Source organism: Pithys albifrons, chromosome 4, assembly GCF_047495875.1.
Source record: "Pithys albifrons albifrons isolate INPA30051 chromosome 4, PitAlb_v1, whole genome shotgun sequence".
NCBI lineage: Eukaryota > Metazoa > Chordata > Aves > Passeriformes > Thamnophilidae > Pithys > Pithys albifrons.
In genome coordinates this window covers 62,481,195-62,499,419 of record NC_092461.1, presented here as the reverse complement: position 1 = coordinate 62,499,419, position 18,225 = coordinate 62,481,195, and the positions used below count along the sequence as shown (strand labels likewise).

At 38.3% G+C, this 18,225-nt stretch overlaps 1 protein-coding gene across 8 annotated transcripts in view; it reads right to left on the bottom strand.

Annotated features, from left to right (window-relative positions):
- NCOA2 (nuclear receptor coactivator 2) overlaps nucleotides 1-18,225 on the bottom strand; it is a 187,722-nt gene that overhangs the window by 30,196 nt on the left and 139,301 nt on the right. For all 8 annotated transcript variants that reach the window (XM_071554372.1, XM_071554368.1, XM_071554367.1 and 5 more), the window contains 6 exons: nucleotides 17,042-17,227; nucleotides 16,146-16,247; nucleotides 15,914-16,054; nucleotides 12,490-12,637; nucleotides 9,028-10,300; nucleotides 135-345 (listed from right to left, as the gene is read on the bottom strand). In XM_071554372.1, the coding sequence (XP_071410473.1) occupies nucleotides 135-345; nucleotides 9,028-10,300; nucleotides 12,490-12,637; nucleotides 15,914-16,054; nucleotides 16,146-16,247; nucleotides 17,042-17,227 (2,061 nt within the window). The remainder of the gene's footprint in view (nucleotides 1-134; nucleotides 346-9,027; nucleotides 10,301-12,489; nucleotides 12,638-15,913; nucleotides 16,055-16,145; nucleotides 16,248-17,041; nucleotides 17,228-18,225) is intronic.

The following is an 18,225-nucleotide window of genomic DNA, read 5'->3' as shown; positions in this document are numbered from 1 at the left end:
GCGCTGTGTCATCATGCAACAACACACCAAGTTACTGCCTAGTTTCCCTCTGGTCAACCCAGGGCCACCATGACCCCCGCTCTGGGGGTTCATGAGCTTGGTGTACACACATGTGGAAAGCAGAGTGGACTCACTGCTCTGTGAAATCCTCATTGCTGGTTTCTGGGTGGCCACCGCCGTGCCGGGGCTGCTGTCACTGGTGAGCTGCATGAGGTCATTGATGATGGCTTGCTTGTCGACTGAGCCTGCTGGCGCGCCTGGGCGGCTATCCGGGAAAAGCTGTGGTAACTGGCTGTTCTGCAAGTCATCCAGAATCTCTTCCAAGTTATCCAATTCACTGCCTGGCTGCAACAAAGCAAGCACAAACCCACAGTACATATCAGTGCTCACCTGCTGTTGGCATCCTTCTCACGCCAAGGCAGGCAGCCTGCAACTGTTACACCTGCACTGGCTTTGGATGCATCCGCCAAGATGCCTGGTGTGGAGGAAGCTCACAAAGCTCTTGAAAAGGGACTGTGCAGGCTTCTCAGGGCTTGTCTGCCTTGCTTTTGGGGAGCCCAGTGTGGCACTGGCACCCCTTCAAAGGCTCAGCATTGGGACATATGATTCCACATGATGCATACCTCAGGCAACAGGGAAATTCTCCATGTGCACTCTGTGATCAGCGCTGACAGCAGGAATAATTTTGGCAAGGGAAGAGATCCAACAGTGCTGAAGATGGGGGTTTACATAGGTATAACCAATGCTCCTTTCAGCGCAGTCATATTTCTAGTCTCTTTATGACTTGATTAAAAGCATACAATGGAAAAGTTGCTTCATGGCTAAAACAATTCCCATATGCCTTTTCTTTGTTACATTCAAAACGTGAACACTGAATAACACTACATAAGTAAACTGGCACGAAATATACATTTCAATGAAGTTAAATAAATCAAAACTTGAGAACTAGTTACTAGAATTTGGAATTTATTTTGCTCACAACTTCCAAAATAATTGAAAGTATCTTCTCTAGAGTAAGAAAAGAGAAATCTAGTTACACTGAATTTAGTAGAAAATTAACATGAAATAAAGATGGGAGAAACATGAAGTTCATCCTATACCAACATAAATACTGACCTGCTTGTTTTTCCTAAAAATGTTGATTTCCACCACTGTTCTTTTTGTCAGCTTCTCTGTCTATAAACCCTTTTCTGAATTAAAACCCTTTTCTGACTGAAATGTGGAAATTATTGCAATTATATTCTCCAATCCTAACCCTCTGAACAGGGCAAAACTTGGGTAATAATTAACAATAAGGAGTCCAGTCCCAGTTACCACCAAGCCGCACAGGAAACATATCATGAGAGTATTAATAACAAATGTCTACTCAAAATTAGTGTCTTCATTAGGAAATGTGCAATGATGGAATTGAGGCAGAGTGAGCAGCCAGCCGTGAAGGACGGGGAACTAAGAAATAGCACTACAAACGTGCACAACTGAAATAGAATTCTTCCTGGGTTTTTTTTTTGTCCTTCCCCATATCATGAACTTCTTAACTTGTTGAAAGCAATCTTACAGCACAGATCATAGGATAAAATAGAAATACCTGAGATGGCTTTAAACTACCTACAGAAATGCTTGCAGGCTGGATAGGAAGCACTGCACATTGTACGGCATGTACAAAACTCCTGCTGCCACATCTAACCTGGCCCTGGGAAGCCCAGATATTTTATTCAATGGTAGCTAAAATGCCCCAAGGTTACATTGCTACATGCCCATTTTGGGTGATTGGCTGCAAATAAACATGGTATTATTCTCTACTTCTCCATCACTTCCTAGCCTTACAGACTGGAGTATGATGCATAAGAAGAGAGAGTTTACTCCATTAAAAGGCAGCATGTGGGTGATCTGGAGGCTGGTGTTACTGGCAAAATGGTAGGAAATCAGAGAATCAGGAGACTAGAAAAAATTTAAGGCCTCAAGGCAAGATCAGTGTATGCCATTCCCTACAGAAGTTCAGATAGTTGCTTGTTAAAGACATCCAGTGATAGAAAATCCACAGCTTCCCTGGGGAATTGGTTTCATCACTCTGCCATCCTTACTATTCTTGTGGGTTTTTTCCCCTCAGTATCCATGCAAAATCTCTTTCAGTGAAATTTAGGCCCTTCCTTCCAATTGTATTTTGAATCTGGAGAACACATTGTGCTTCCCTTTCTTTTTCTAATTCTTTCTGTATTTGAACACATGTGCCCTGCTGGGTTTTAAGCTGAAATTAATAAAACCCCTCAACTTGTGAACCTTCTTCAGCATATAACCTGTTTTCTAGGCCTCTCATTAGTCTTGTTATTCCTGTGGATTACCTTGAGTTGACCCACACTTTTGTTGAAGTGGCGTCGCGAACAGGACTTAAGATGAAGCCTTACAGCTGCTGAGTAAAGCAAAAAATCTACTCTAAACATAGCATGCTCTTATGGTGTAGTCCAGAAAAGTCTGTGATGCTTTTAATTACATGACATTACTGACTCTCATTGATCTTGAGCTCACTATGATCCCTAGACATAGCTCCAAAAAAGTCCTATCTAGTCAGTTGTCCTCTCATTTTTAAAAAAAATCTGTGACATTATTCTTGACTAATGATAATAAACAGCATTTATTCATCCTGAATGTTTTAACATTTTTTGTCTCTATCTCCTTGTTGCAGCCGAATTTTAATTCTGTCCTCCAGTGGGCTTGCAGACATTCAAGTACCACATGTAGCTTTACCAAGCATATCCCCTATTCTCCCGTCAGGTTATTTAGGTTAACTGAAACACTGAGCAGCTCTAGATCCTTCACACGCTCCTGCAGCATCTCCATTTTGACAGTGAATCCTTCAGTGACTACTGTGTGTGTAAAGATTTCTGAACAGCTTCCTACCCACTCACAGTAGATTAATCTTGACCATCTCTAACCTGCTTATGAAAATGCTATGAGTAAAAAGGCAAAAGAGCCTTATTCAAATGTAGGCACATGGCACACACTGCTTCTCTTAGGCCAACAAGCCCTCTACCCTCTTGCCAAACGAAAACCAGTTGGTCCGACATTACCTGTTCTTGACAATCCCACTGATGACTCACTCCAGGCAATTACAAGCAGCTGGGTGGACACAGCCCACTGACAGAAAAGACTGAGCCAGGAGGAATCAAATGTGATTATATGAAGCCTAAATCATGGCATGGACAGGTGATAAGCAGATTCAGAAAGGCGCTCCAAGAGACAGACATGAGTGATGTTTATAGGAGCTGCAGTTTGAGCAATGGGAGATCTGGTATAAGAAGACTGCAAGAGCCAGTAGAAGAGCCTGATATAGAGTATCATAAATTATAGAAGGATGATTCAATACTCTTTGGGGGAATTAAGACATATGGCCTTCATTAAACGTATCTGAGACAATACTGAAGGGAAGTTTTTTATGTTGCAAGGGGGTTTTTCTGTTGGTTTTGTGCAAGACTTTGTGCCGTGCTTTCTTTTAACATTCTGGCTACTGCAATTTGTTGTTTAAACATTAGATGTTAAAAATAATAATAACAACCCCAAACCCTAAACAATGCCAGCTAAGAACATATTGATCCAAATGTGTCAGAAAACAGCACTCCCTAAGATGCTTTTAATTCCTCTCAGGAAGTGGCAAAGAAAGGACAAATACAACAGATGTATTTCAACAAAACAAATACATAACCTTCTTTCTTTTTTATTTTTTTTTGCTTAACATAATCAATATTATTTTTATAAGGGTTCTCAACTGCTACAAAAGTTCCAAGAGAGGTTAACATCATAGCTCAGTTTTAATCCTAAACCTGTCTTTCCAGACTCAACCTCAAATAGCCCCATATATACAGAAACTAGCATTAAAACATTTACTTGGTTAGTTTCATGGGATTTTTCTTTTATTTCTATTCTATATTTATTTTGCTGATATTCTAAATTGAATTTCATGTAAATAGAAAGCACACCTTAACCTCTCTGTAAAACTCTGTAACCTCTTGGTATTTTTTGAATTAAAAAATAAAATAAAAAGGGGGCCTGATAAGGTGTTAAGCATTACAAGAAAGTTCTTTTGTATGAGCTTTTGCTATCTCTAAGCAATGCCATTACTACAATCTCCACAGACCTTGGACACTGAGTGCCAGAAAGCATAAGACAAATTATTCTTAGAAATATTTTTGCATTTGAAAAAGTGCTTATTTTATACTGTCATGTAGAGAAATACAGATTAAAGTTAAATGCTTACAGAATTTTTTCAGCTCCACTGAAAGGCAACTGCACTTCCACATGACATTTGGTATACAAAAGCTGCTATGTCAAAGTCCAGTTTCCATGAATAGTAAAGGACTGGGTAAGACATTCAACGGTCTGAAAATCTTCTTCCTGTCATGCGCAATGCCCACGGCTTGCACTGAGACCCTGTACTCTCAGGACCCACAACAGAATGCCTTTTGGTGGGGACACAGCTTGAAACTATACCTGTCTTACATAAATCCCAAGTTAGCTCATCTGCTACCTCTGAAGCCTGGGCAAAGCATTTGACCATAAGGTGTAAACAAAACCAAATCCCTGCTCCATACCAGTGATAAATTAAAGTATTATAAAATGAAGGGAAAAGGAAATTAGAAGTGGAATCAGTATGGTATTTTTCTCCCTGGTAACTGCAATAAACATAAAATTGGCTAGAAATCCTATTGTATGATCAGGCTACTCAATGACTAACTTTCGAAAACAGAACTCTAATTGAACGACATTCACAAAATGGAATCTCCTTCAAAGGTTTTGATAGAATTTCAGGAAGAAACCAATGTTCTTCATCAACTTAATGAATTCTGGACTATTAAACCAGAAATAGGTTTTTGGAAGATGAGTGCCATGTGTAAAGAAAATATAATACCATTGGGAAGATATTGGTTCCACATAAAGCATGAGCATAGCAGAGTTGATAAAGTATGTGAGGAACACCAGAACAGTTTCTGAGTTTTAGGACAAAAATGTATTGCTTAAGATGATTTCTGAAACAGCACTGGTGGAGACTGTTGCACTGTGAAGTCCCTGTCAAACTGGCTGTCTATATTGTCGATTGGCTAAAAAAAGAGGACACGTGCAGATCAAGATTTTACTCTACACTACCCCACGTGATTACTCAGAGAATAAACTACTTTAGCAAGGCAGTATCTGACACTGTTCATCATGTTTCTCTGACGTCACTCTACACTTTCACTCTCATTCCCCTCCAAGCTGTCAGCCAGTCCTTGCCACAGCTGAGCAACTCCTGACCACTGCACTGGCTACTCCTGGCCAGCAGTAGCATTCTGGCTGCAGCCAGAAGTACACTCTAGGAGTTTTTCAAGGGACAGCCCAAGCAGCAGTGTACAGGGAAGGTGCAGGGTGAAGTCCCATCATTCAGCCCTGAAGTAGCCAGTGGGCTGTCAGGGAGAGTGGGAGAAGGCAGGCTTACTGCTGAGGGACATACTCTTCCCTTTCTAACAGTGGTATGAGCACTTGTGGTGCTTAACAGCAACAGCCCTACTACAGCTGGTGCTGTAGCAAACACTCTACTGAGCATCCCCAGCAGGTCTCTTCCCTACAGCTGCTGTAGCTGGAATAGCAATCAGCCTAATAAAGCTTGATAACCATCATCCCACCAAGGAAGGGAAAAAGGTACAGCAGTGCTGGAAATATTTTTTGCCATTTGAGAAAGGCTTCCTATCAGTTGCTGCTCCCTGCAGAAGTGTATGTTTAAACACACTACCTAGAAGACTGTTATTTTTAGTACAGTGGTGCACTTCAAAGCATTTCCTGCTCCGCAAGTCACACCAAAAGTAAAAGGAGAAAATGCAATGGCTCTGCTGCCTCCTAACACACCCATCTCCCTTGCAGAGGTCATCCCACTGCTGGTCTGCTGCAGTTTCCAGAGAAACTGCACACTCCGATGACTAATTACTTAAAAATACAACATTCCTCAGGGAGGAGAAGTTTTAAATAAACCTGCATAATAGGTAACACAAGCACATGGCTAATTTTTACATATGGGAGGAAGAAGGAGGGGGAAGGATGCAGGAGGATGGAAGAATTTAGCACATGAATTTGTGTTCTAGTCTTGTACTAAATAGTTCCAGCTTTGATCTAAATTTAGGCAATGAGCACTTCCTGTGGGAGACCATCTTCCAAAGCTGAAGAGTTTTTGATGCTAAATATTTTCAGTGTTTTTATAATTGAGGTGAAGTGGCTATTTGTTTAAAGGCCTGGCCTTCAGATACTTAAACACTTACATTATTCTATATTCCCCACCATTTCCTCTCCTACTCCACTCTGGAATTCTGTTTATTCAGCTCTAGGTTTCACTGCATTTTAATTAGGTTTTAAAACGCTGTTTACAGCCAATGGGAGCAACAAAAACCCTTCTGTCATTAGCCAGCAGTCCTCTATCACAGCCATGGGACTGGCTTCTCCATACCTTGGTGCTGAGGAAGCCCTTACCACTTTATCATGATTCCTACATGGCTTTGTGGTTTTCTGAAAAAAACCCAGCTCCTGGACCTTTCTCTGTCTCTGGGTCTCTCTCTCCTGGGAGACAAACTCTGTCTTCAAATTTTAAGAAAAGGCAATACATTCATAGTTCATACTTTACCCCCTCAAATGCCTCCAAGACCTCAGAAACCTAAAAATAAAAAAATGAATAGACTATTCACTTTACAAAGTTTATAACTCTGGAGAATCTGATTTTCAACTGCTTGGCAGTGCTTGTAGACACTGAGGTCTCTTTCTTTAAAGCTGGTCTTATAATTAGTTACACGTTTACGTTTAGGGTGAGACAACTTGCCTATCTTTAGTCATGAAAGTAAGGCATCTAGTTTAAACTCTTTATCTGTGCTACCATTTGTCAATGGCAATATCACTAAAGACCAGCTTATCTTCTCTTAGACACACATTAGGATAAGATAAAAATTTTGTAATATTTTTATATTTTTATATCAGTGATCAAAGCCAACTCCTAGGACTACCTTGGACTAGACAGCTAATTTCTAGAGGGGACAAAACCTGCTTTCTTAGAATGTGTTCATCACAAGCTAAGATGTTCCCTGTGTACTCCACAGAGATCAAAAAAGAAGAAATTTTAATTCTTTTAGAAATTTAATTCTTGGAGAATAAACCATGTGAGGCCATGATTTTGATCAATGGATGGTGGACATACATTTTTTGGTGATTAACAAATTCTACATTCTGGTCCAGTACCTAATAGGGAGATCTCTGCCTTCAATCTAGTATTGACTTCAATGAGTAGAATTTAAACCTACAATGAAATGAAATCTATCAGATACTTTTAAAATTGTCTATTCTTGCCAGTTTAGGCTGTGAATTTCTAGGTATTTTTATTTTTTTAACCTAATGAAGTGTAAGTTCTCACACAGAATCTAAGCCTACCTCTACAGACACTATAAAATAGTAGCTTCTATTCAGAACTAAACTAACATTCAGGTTTGAGGATAAATCCCTGTAGAAATTAGTGTAATTTGGCTTGGTTTTGCCTAAAGCATGAGAAGGTTTGAAAAACCACAACTGCTCCTACATAATGGCAATAGCTGTCAAATTCTGTTGAAACAGAAGAAGTAAGCTTAGAAATTGCCTGGATAACTGACATTTAAACAATGCTGCATCCACACTGTAGTGGTGTGTTTGCCTTCTATGTTTTGTGGTTATAACCACTGCTGAAAGAACTGTCGAACAGTTACAGACTGCTGCAAGAGCAAATAAAAAGAATAACAATCCAATGCTGTGACTTAGGGCTAAGAAAATGTTATCTATCCCTCCTCAGCCTCAAAATACAATGCAGAAAAGATGAAAAATTATGTCCTTAAATACATACAATAAACAAATACAACAGATTCACAAAAACTAACAAGCTCAAACTAGTCCACACACTAAAATTACACAGTATTTTTAAATCCAGTATTTTAAAAATGAAGGATATGGCTGTGAACATTTGCAGAGTGTATGATCTGATCATGATTTACAAACTAAGGCTTCATGCACAGGGCTGCCTATGGATTAATGACCAGCTGTGAGAGTTGATAGTGTAGGACAAATCTAAGGATCATTAACTCCAGCTAGTTATAACCTCCCCAGAAAATGCCTTACACTAAAACTGATATTGTAATTACCCATTTTATAAACAAAATAAACATACGGACAATAGCAAATTGCTTTTGCTGCATCCCTTTTCTTGAAAAGCTCTGAAAACTGGAGCATTCTGGGTAATGTGAACTTACTGTTTTTTAAAAGTGAACTCTGAATGAAAGCCAGTGAAGTAACACTTTTTAGCATAGGTCCTACCAACACACTATTAGCAGGTTGGGCAGTAGAGCAAGTAATCTTGCACAGAATGTGAAGAAATTCTGAAAGCAAAACAAATGCAGATAACTTTGCACAGGAGACATGATCTCAAAACTGAATGATGACTCATCCACAGGAACTTGGGGTTCAATATGAAGAATTTTTAAGGGGAAAAAAGATAACTAATCCTCTCAGTCGGCATAGGAGTCTATTTGCTTTGATTTTAATTTGCAGGTCAAGTATAGCACAAAGACCAGTAATGCAAAGTTGGTATCAGTCCTTTGAAACAACACCTCTTCTTGAGCATGAACCTGTTTTTCATGGAAGGTGTAGCTGCTATGCTGGGCTAGGTCAAGGACCTTTTTAAAACACAGCAGTTCAACATCAGCCTGTGGGAAAAGCTGTAAATTACTTTACACTAACCAACAGTCATGAGTACTTTCTCTTCACCTGACAACCATCTGGGAAGGTTCCTGGCATTACCCATCTCCTCCCAGGCAAAGTCTGTGCTTTAAACAGTGAAGATCACAACCTAGTAACACCAACAGGAAAACTGAGTGAAGACTGCATTTCAAAAGACAGGCAACAGTCTCCTGAAGTGCCAAGATACTGCTCTCAGAGGAAGTTTAATGGCAGGAATGCAGGTCTAGAATATCTTATTCATATGTAATGCAAAGATTAACTTACCTGTTCATTAGGCTCAAAGCTTATCTCTTCTTTTTCCGTCCTCATAGTTATTAACTTTGTGCTACCGGAAGGGTCTGTCTTACTGTCCAACCGCTCCAGTTTTGGGGGTATGTCTGGTAAACCAATATCTTTAGTATCATCTTTATCTAGCAAGTAGCGAAGTAGTGCATTATTATTCTTCTTAGGACTCGCTGGCTCCTGTTTAACAGTCACCTCTGAACCAGGAGCTGTGCTACTGGACTCCTGATTCAGTTCTTTGCCTGTGGCCTCTGCCGTGAGCTTGGCCAAATCTACAGGAGAACTACTGTCCTGCAATAGTCTGTGCAAAATTTTATGCTTCTCCTTGAGCGAGGTTCCATGTGTCGAACCAGACCCAGGCAACCCTCCTCCCGTGGAGTCCTTGCTAATGTCTCCCATGGTACTGGACAAAGGTGAAGGCTCCATCTGATCTGATTTGGTGGTCAGCAATTGTAAGAGCTTTGTCTGGCTTTTTCCGTCGTGTAGTTTACTCTGTCCATCAGGTCTCTCGCCACTGACAACTGGTGGCATGTTGCTATCACTGTTATCTTTCTGTTCTCCTGAATGGCAGTTGTTCTCTGCCTGTCCAGCTGTACCTTCTGATTGCTCCCCATACATTCCAAAGCAGTCTTTAGAATCCAGGCTTCCCATCTTGCTTAGCTGCGGAGGGTTCATATTCACAGGGGAATTTTGTAAATTTCCCATTTTTAGGTCAGGTGAAGCCAACGACGATCCTAGAGAAACGCCATGACCCTCGCTGAGGGCCTGAAGCGCGTTCAGGGAACTGTTGGTGTAGTTATGGCTATTTCCTGTGCTGCTGCAGACTCCTACAGGTGAATGTAAGCTTCCTGCAGGGGAGAACTGACTGGGTGGGATGCGAGGGCTTCCTGCCACTCCAGGGCTCACACGATGCCTTGGGGAAAGCATAGAGTTTGGCTGCCCTGGGTTCATGCCGGGGCTGCTTTGTGAGGGGCTATTCATTTTTAGTGCATAGTTACTACCCTGAGGAGTGGATGCTTGTATGCTTGACACATGGTTCATTCCCCCTGAACCACCAAACCTGCCTGCTGGCATGCCCATTTGTTCCTTTGGGCCATTTATGGCAAAATTTATATTGCTACTGATGGTCATATCCTGACCTGGATTCCCACTGCACATGGCCTGATGGGCAGGGCTGCTGGAACTAATTGGGTTCAATATCTTCCCCATTCCTTGTCCAGTCAAATCCTGATTCATTCCACAGACATTCTGCTCTCTATGTGGCAAGGGGAAGAAAAACAGCCTGTTAGCTAAAATGACAGTGGCCAACTTGCAATTACATTACAGAAAAAGAAGCAAAACCCCAAACCTTGGTGAAAATAACACAAAAGCCCTAAAATCGAAAACAAATCAACAATTTGACAAAAGTGATATGCAACTCTCAACATGGCTGAGCATTAACAGTATGGTTTTTCGAACCTCATTAACAAATCAGTGAAAGAGAAGAAAAACGAAATTATATCTCATTTAAATGATAGTCATTAGAAATGCAAACAGGTTACAGTTCCAGACTCTCTCCCTTTAATGTACCTCTCCTCTACAACTTGGCAAAAGCTAACTTCTAGAACTGATAGAAATTTCATCTGAAACATATGATCCAACAAATACATGTTCTACAAGACAGCTGTGGACAGCTGTTTGCTGAAGTTTTGAATTTCTGTGAGTTAACTCCACCAAAAGGCTGGAATGGGCTATTTGCCCACCAAATTCATAGTGAAAAGAAAGTTGAAAAAGTCACATTTCTACACTGCCAGAGTATTTCAATACTGCTCCAAAACAGCATGTGAGCCAAGGGAACTACTGGATACTGCTTTAGAATGAGAACAGTCTGTTAATAATCCAGTCTTGTACAGGCATTTAGGAAAGGAAACAAGAAGAAAAAAAAACCAAACCACACACACAGGAGCTGAAACTTGTATTTTAGAGATGTAGGCTGTAAGACAGAGGAAACAGAGGAGAGACACACACACACACAAATACACACAGAAAAAGCCCTTGTGAGAGCACCTGAAGGTCACTTCTCTTTTGCTCAGTAGATTTTACTTAGTTTATGGAAAGAAACAATATACTTTTTACTTCTGTGCTAAAACTTAAATCAGAAAAATCAGACATACTCCCTAACACTAAAAACTACAAAAGAGACAGAGCCAAGTGGATTAGGAAGAATAAAAAATAGTGGTTCTGACAAAAATAAAATCAACTCTGGACTTCCAAAAACAAACACTAATGGAACATTCCTAATATGCATTTTCCACGAGACAAAAAACACTCTTACTTGCACAGGATAAGTAAGTGCAGATAAAGCATTTTGCTAAAGCATGAGAAGTGAAATAATTGAAGAACATAGAGTAGTGAACCTGTTATTTTGTATTTATTATCTTAGGTATAAAGGTAAAGGTGAACAACATTAACTATAAAAAGAGACAGTGATTTCTAAAACCTTATTACAAACACAATAGTACCGGCATTCTGCTAAAAAAAAAGGTAAGAATATAAGCAAGGAACATTTTTAACTTAATGGTGCTTTTTAAAATTTAAACTTTAGCACTTCATGAAATATCAGGTATAATCAGCACCCAAATAAAACAAATTTCAGACAGCTTTTGGTCAGGTGAATTTGCAAATCTACAATTTCTGTAACATGGTTTCAGATGTAATTACATTTAGCACTGTTTTCTTCCTCTCAAAAAAAAAAAAGAAAAAGATACCGAGGATTCAAGGAAAACAGCATTGTAATTATAATCAGCCAATACATCTGACACAAATAGGACATGCAATGACTTAATAAAAATTGTGTGTTGAAGTTCTGATACTCATCCTCGACTTTAACATATTATTGACTGTGCTTTTTTTAAAAAACCACAAAACTAGCAATGGTGGCATTTTTCAGGATTGGACATGTGAAAACCACTACTCCAAAAAAGAAAAGCCAAGCAACAAAGAGAATCAAGGAATAAAATATGCAGCTTGTCCAAAGTGCAGTCCTAGGAATGATAACATGTTCTTTTAAGAAGACTCAAGGCCAATGTATGACAGACTGTGAATTACAGGAATTTGATCCTTCAAAGTTTTCTAGATTTAATTACATTTGGAAAGTTTCTTTTGTCTACTATGCAAAATATAGGAAATTAAAATACTGAAGTTAAGAACATGATATTAAGGGAAATTGTGTACGCTAATGGAAGATTTTGATGTGAAAATCCAGCATGCCATTTTTAAATCCTGAAATAATCTTACAGTCTTTTCCTGCTGCAAGCATTGATTTAAAAGTCTTATTTTGTTTCCATGCTATCAGTTCTGGGTCAACTGAAATCTATCAGCCTTAATCAATCTATTTGCTGTGGCAACCATGTCCTTTCCATGTCTCTTTGCAGAGTGTGGATGTAACAAAGCAGCCAGGATTACCTGTGAAGCACATGCAGGGAGATTACAAGCTGAGGTTCATTAGTCGTCTGAGAACGGATGAGCTTGCTCTTCGTTTGGGCAGAAGCAATAGTGCCATCCGACAAGGAAAACCGATAAATAGGACTATATGCTAGTCCCTGCCTCAGCACTGCAAGCAAGCAAAATAACAGAATTAAATTAATGAGAAACTGTAGTACAGGTTGCTTAGCTGCTCAACATCTGATGATGTTCTCAATCCATCAGCACTGATACCACAGACACCATGTAACTAAAAAAAAAAAAAAAGAAAAGAAAAGAAAATAAATAGACACGGTGCATATAAAATAAAGCATCCCATGTACTGCTGGGTGGCTAAAAGAAAATCTATATGGAGTGACAGCAATAACAGGAAGATACTATGGAATTCAGGAGTAAACAGGAAGTTCTTGATGTCCATTTCACTCTTCATCAAATATGTGTCTAATTCCTTTTGTTCCTCATACATTTTTTCATCTGTATCATCTATGCCATGATGACTAATACAAACATCTTCAGTTTTCAGATGTTTCCATTAGCCTGTATCTTTTCCTCCTGCTTAAATTGTCCTGTAATAGTTACTTTTATTACTTCTTTAATTTAGGAACTATATATATCTCTTACATGGGAACAATTGGAAATAAGAAGACCTGGAACGAAAAAGTATTACTTTTTTAAAAACAAATACAAAAGATACACAGCTCAAAAAAAAAAAAAACAAACAACCAAATACAATTACCTAAGCCAAAATTTGGGCTGTGCTACACTTTCCCAGTGTTGACTGCATATCAGTTTTGGTGTTTACTTCACAGTACATATTCCTCAGCCCTTTAAGTTTCCAGTGTAAAACTGAACTGCAACAAATTCAATTCCATAGACTTCTGTGATTTCTTTAATTAAAAATGAAATCATATTATGGGGAGCAAATCTCCAAACATTTATTCTACTGTTCACTCTTTGCCATGAATGAAACAAGTGTGCTAATTTACAATTTCTAGTTGAAAGCAACTACATTAGGATTACAAATATGGGAGACGGGAAGTACCTCAAAAATTTTCATATCATTATTTAGGGAAAAAATAGGAATGAACCACTATACTCACTTTTAATTTCCTATTCTTTTTTCATAGATATACATTTTCTCTCGTGCTTTAATTTTTTTAAAAAAATTAATAGTATCATCTGATCTTCAGTTCATTGTTTGTCTTTCAGTATTTCCTGTTGTAATGAACTGACATGGTTTACCAAGTGTGGTCTTTATTTTTTTTGTCTACAGAGCTGCCACATTTTCAGCCTTGCAAAACTGGTTATGATTGCTTTCTTTCACTGTCCCCCACTGTTATATATTGTTCTGCACGGTTTCAAAGTATTATTTAGGCAGTGAGAAAACAGGAAGCACAATTTAAACAACCAGAAAGGGTTTTTTCAGTGTAAAAATGTAAAGAAAAAAAACCCCTACAACTGTGAAACAATACAAAGCAAAATTTCACTGTTAGGTATGTCATTGTTTCAGTTTAACCTTTGGGCACCAGAAGGTCTAAAGCTCTTAACTTTAGCATATACCACATCAGGAAATTCCAGTACTCAATGCCAACAGGATACAAGTGAAATCTCTACTTAAATCATTTTCCAAACCAATTCTTTAAGCAAACAAGAATGTTTCCGTATTCCTCTTGAGGAAATGCTCTTTTTCTGACTGTGGCCAATAAAAACTTACCATACATTCTGTATCTTATACTGACATTTAATTTCAAAGCATGTTTCTGATTGATTATCAAGTTAACTCTGCATTTTTTTTTACACTGCAACACGGGATTACACGCAGAACACCCTTACTTTCTTTGCTTCAATTCTCAAATCATAATGACTTAAAAAATGCAAAGGGCTTTTTAGTCAAGCACAAAGATGCTACAGCCCAAGATATGCCCTGTTTTTCTTTTCCATACTGCAGGGCAGGAAACATTTCAGCCACTATTCCTCTCCAGTGCTGTACCTTTTGCAAGAAAGAAATTTCAGAGGTTTTTCCTCCTCCTCTTATAACTCACTTTCTTCACTTCCACAAGAAGAGAAGAGCCCTCTCATTTACACTAATTATATAGTATATACAGTGATCCTAGGCCTCTCCTACAAAATGATACAGTGTAAACTCCAAAGCTTGTATGATTTCCTCACTTTCCAGATAGCTTAGAGAGGACTCATTGAAACCTTGGCACTAGGTGTAGGAGCTGCTAATTTGGTCATGAATAACCTGAAGAGGACTCAAGGAACAAGTATTGGGATGCCTAAACCACCCTTGGCACAGATGGGTTCTTACCTAAAGCTGCTCTCTAAACCCCTGGTGTAACTTTAATTGCACACTACCTTCTTCTGTTCTGTCTGAAATCACAGCATAAGGCTGTGAACTTTTAGCAATTCTACTGTATACACCCTAAAAGCTGTTATCTAAAATTTCACAGTATTTCTGTGCCCCCACACTTCTAAAACACCACCTGAAAGTTTCCGGAAAGCAAGATGTGCTTAAGAATATTTAACTAATGTCTCATGGTTAAAGCTCTTTTTTTCTTTTTTTTGTGAATTTGGTGGAATAATTTGATATTTCAGTTACAATTTGCTTTCCAAGATGGCATGCCTGTTGCTTAATGATCATGGTAAATATTTACAGGCTGGCTGTAAGCCCTGTTCTACAAACATGAACCCAAAGAATGATGCTCCTGCACTGGAAATGTTCCGGTTATTCCCCATTGGTTTTGAAATTACTTTCTCATGGACTAGAAAGGGTAATTTTTTTTTACTAATTTGGATCTGTGTTACTGGAATTAGCAGTATAAGGGTTTTATCAAAAATCCCCACCCAATCACCACAGAAACCTCATGGGAAACCTTTCACAGTGCAGTATTCTCTTACTTCTTACCTACCATAATCTTGACTGAGTAGATGTACTTGTGGTATATCCTATAACATTTATCAGCTAGATACAGTGTAAACATGTAGGTTTGCAAATAGTAAGAGTGCTGTAGCTTTGGCAATTCACACTGTTTCTCACAGGAAATGTGGCAGTAAAAGTCCATTTTTGTAGAGGTCAATGAACTGCAATGTGTTAATTGAGGTTCTGAAGAATGATGGACACTGAACATTTCATTGGGCAATATGCAAGAGTCTTTCTTTCCAAATAATTTTGATTTAAAGCACATTCCAAGATGGCACAGTTATAATAAGCAGGCTAAAACAAACAGGGAGAAAGGTGCAAGAACCTGTATAGAGAGCCATCAGTGTGTTAGGCAAATTAGCTTGAGAAAGGGATTGTCAGTAACCCTGGATTGTTCCATGTAAACGACAAAGAGAACACAACCAAGAGATACAAATGATTAACAGTTTAAATATAGAAAGTGCTAAAAATATGAAACCTAACCTTCCTGGTGATGCCTCTTGGCAAAAGATATTTCTCCCTCATGCTGTGAATGGAACCTCTGAATGCATCGTCTCACCAAATCCTCCCAGCCAGGCTTCATAGCTGCTCGCATGGTACTTGTGTCCAGTGAAGTTATTTTGCCTGATATTAGATATATTAGAAAACATTTGTTACAGCAATTTCCCCACTGAGGAAAAGAAAATTAAAAACTCCTACCCCTTTTTCACAATACCTTGTAGATCCTGGCGTGTAGTAAAGCTCTCTGATGAAGGAAGAAGTGGTCGTTCCTTCATTGGTGCTCTTCTTGCAACACAAATCAAGCAAGACTGCAAATCTTAAAGAAAAATGTTTCTTTAAGTTTTATAAAAGGGGAAGAATTTTGTTTCCACAAAGATTTCAAAACGTATTTTAAAAGTTCCTTAAATCTGAAAAACAGATCTTGTACCTATAAAAGCATAGACAAAACTCAGTGAGTTTTATCTTCATTACTTCCTACAACATTAAACAAACCAGAAAAGCTGGGTTCGTTTTCTTTTTTAGAAGAAAAATTATCAAGGACTCCAGCACAACCAGTATCAGCACATGGTTATGCATATACCTCTAGTAGCTCAACCGCTCAAGAGATAACTAATAAACAAGAATACACTGCATGCACAAAGAGCACATTTCTTCAACACTCATCATTTTGTACCTTCTAAGCCACATTTCTTAAACATGCTCCAAATACTTGCTGTCCTTGAGAAAGAAGCTTCAAAATAACCATTTTTTTTCCTTACCTGAATACTTAAAAAACAATTTGAGGAAATTTACATGCTGAAGCAGTAAATGGTAAAGGAAATGGTAAACCACAATTGTCTTCGAATTCTAAGAATTCAAAAAATTGCCCTTTGAAACCTTCTTCCCAGTTAGCTACATTAACTAGGATATCTCTTTGAAGTAAACAGTTTCTCTTTATTTCAGCTATACTGGTTAAACGAATTAGGTGCATGCAAGTGTATACACTCATAGCCAAGATGAATGTGCATTCCTACATTTAAATGAAAAAGGAAAAAAAAATATAATTTTTCCATTTTCCACTTTATCAACTGCCCTGAAACTGAAGTAACACAAACTGAAAGCGGTAATTACCTTCACCGTCTTCCTTGAAGGAATTTGGTTGAGAAACAGCAAAGCACTGCATAGTTTCATACTTCTGATGTGCTTCCTGGTTATCATGGCCTTCTTCAGAATCAGCAAGAGGTTTTACCAGCATCCGACAATTAAAGGTATGGCTATTACGCCTAGGAGTGTCACCAGACCAAGATCCCCCATTTACTGAGCAAAAGCAAAGATCATAAAGTGAGATAAGTCTGGTAGCAGGCATTTCTGCTGCTTATCCACAGGAAATTAATCAAGGTGCTTTGCCAACTGGTTGGGAAACAAGCTTATTTAACAATAACAATCTAATTTTAATATTAAAGCCCAAACCAGAACATAACAAGGTAATTTATAAAATTACCAGATTTTAAGAGCACTGCTAATTTGTTCAGCTATCATTCTTTTTTCAAGTGACTTAAAATGACATAGTAGAAAAGCAGGATAAATGTCTAAATATGGATGCACGTAAAAGTTATACAGTACAGCAAAAAGTGTACTGGGTAGATCAAGTTAATTCATGAGTCTGGAAAAAAGAGGGCAGTATATACAATCTTTCCAGTGAACTTGAAAGGTATTAATACAAAAGAGATGGCTGCATTGTACAAAAAGCTGTGTCCAGATTAGAAAGAATAGGAACTAATATGAATTTATAAAAACAGGAAGCAATGAGAATGACCTAGGTGGAGTGATGGATAAAATGAAAGCTTAACACAGTGCTTAAGACAAGTAAAAAAAGAAACAAAATCCTGAGATGCACAAATATAGGCACTGGACATCAGAGTGAATTAATGTAAAACCACATAAGGAAATAGCAGGGTCATATTTAAAATACTCTTCACTTGCCCTCTTGAGTCATAACATGCAATAAAGGCAGTAATATATTGAGTTTAGCCATTTACATTTTTGGTTCTTCAGGGTATATAAGTACAGTAATAAAATGCTAAAGTGAATTGCGTAATACTTTTAAGACTGCTGTGAGTAAATGAGGCACCCAGTATTGACTTTTTCCTTCTTTTCACCTCCAAAATGCAATCAGATTAAAACTAATATTAATATGAATCAAAAAATGGCTGCAACTAACATAAGCAGCTTTTGAAAGACAAGAGCAAATACTGGTGAGAATAAAAACATTGAAATAAAAATAGTAGTATAAGGATGTTTTCAGTTTTTCTTTT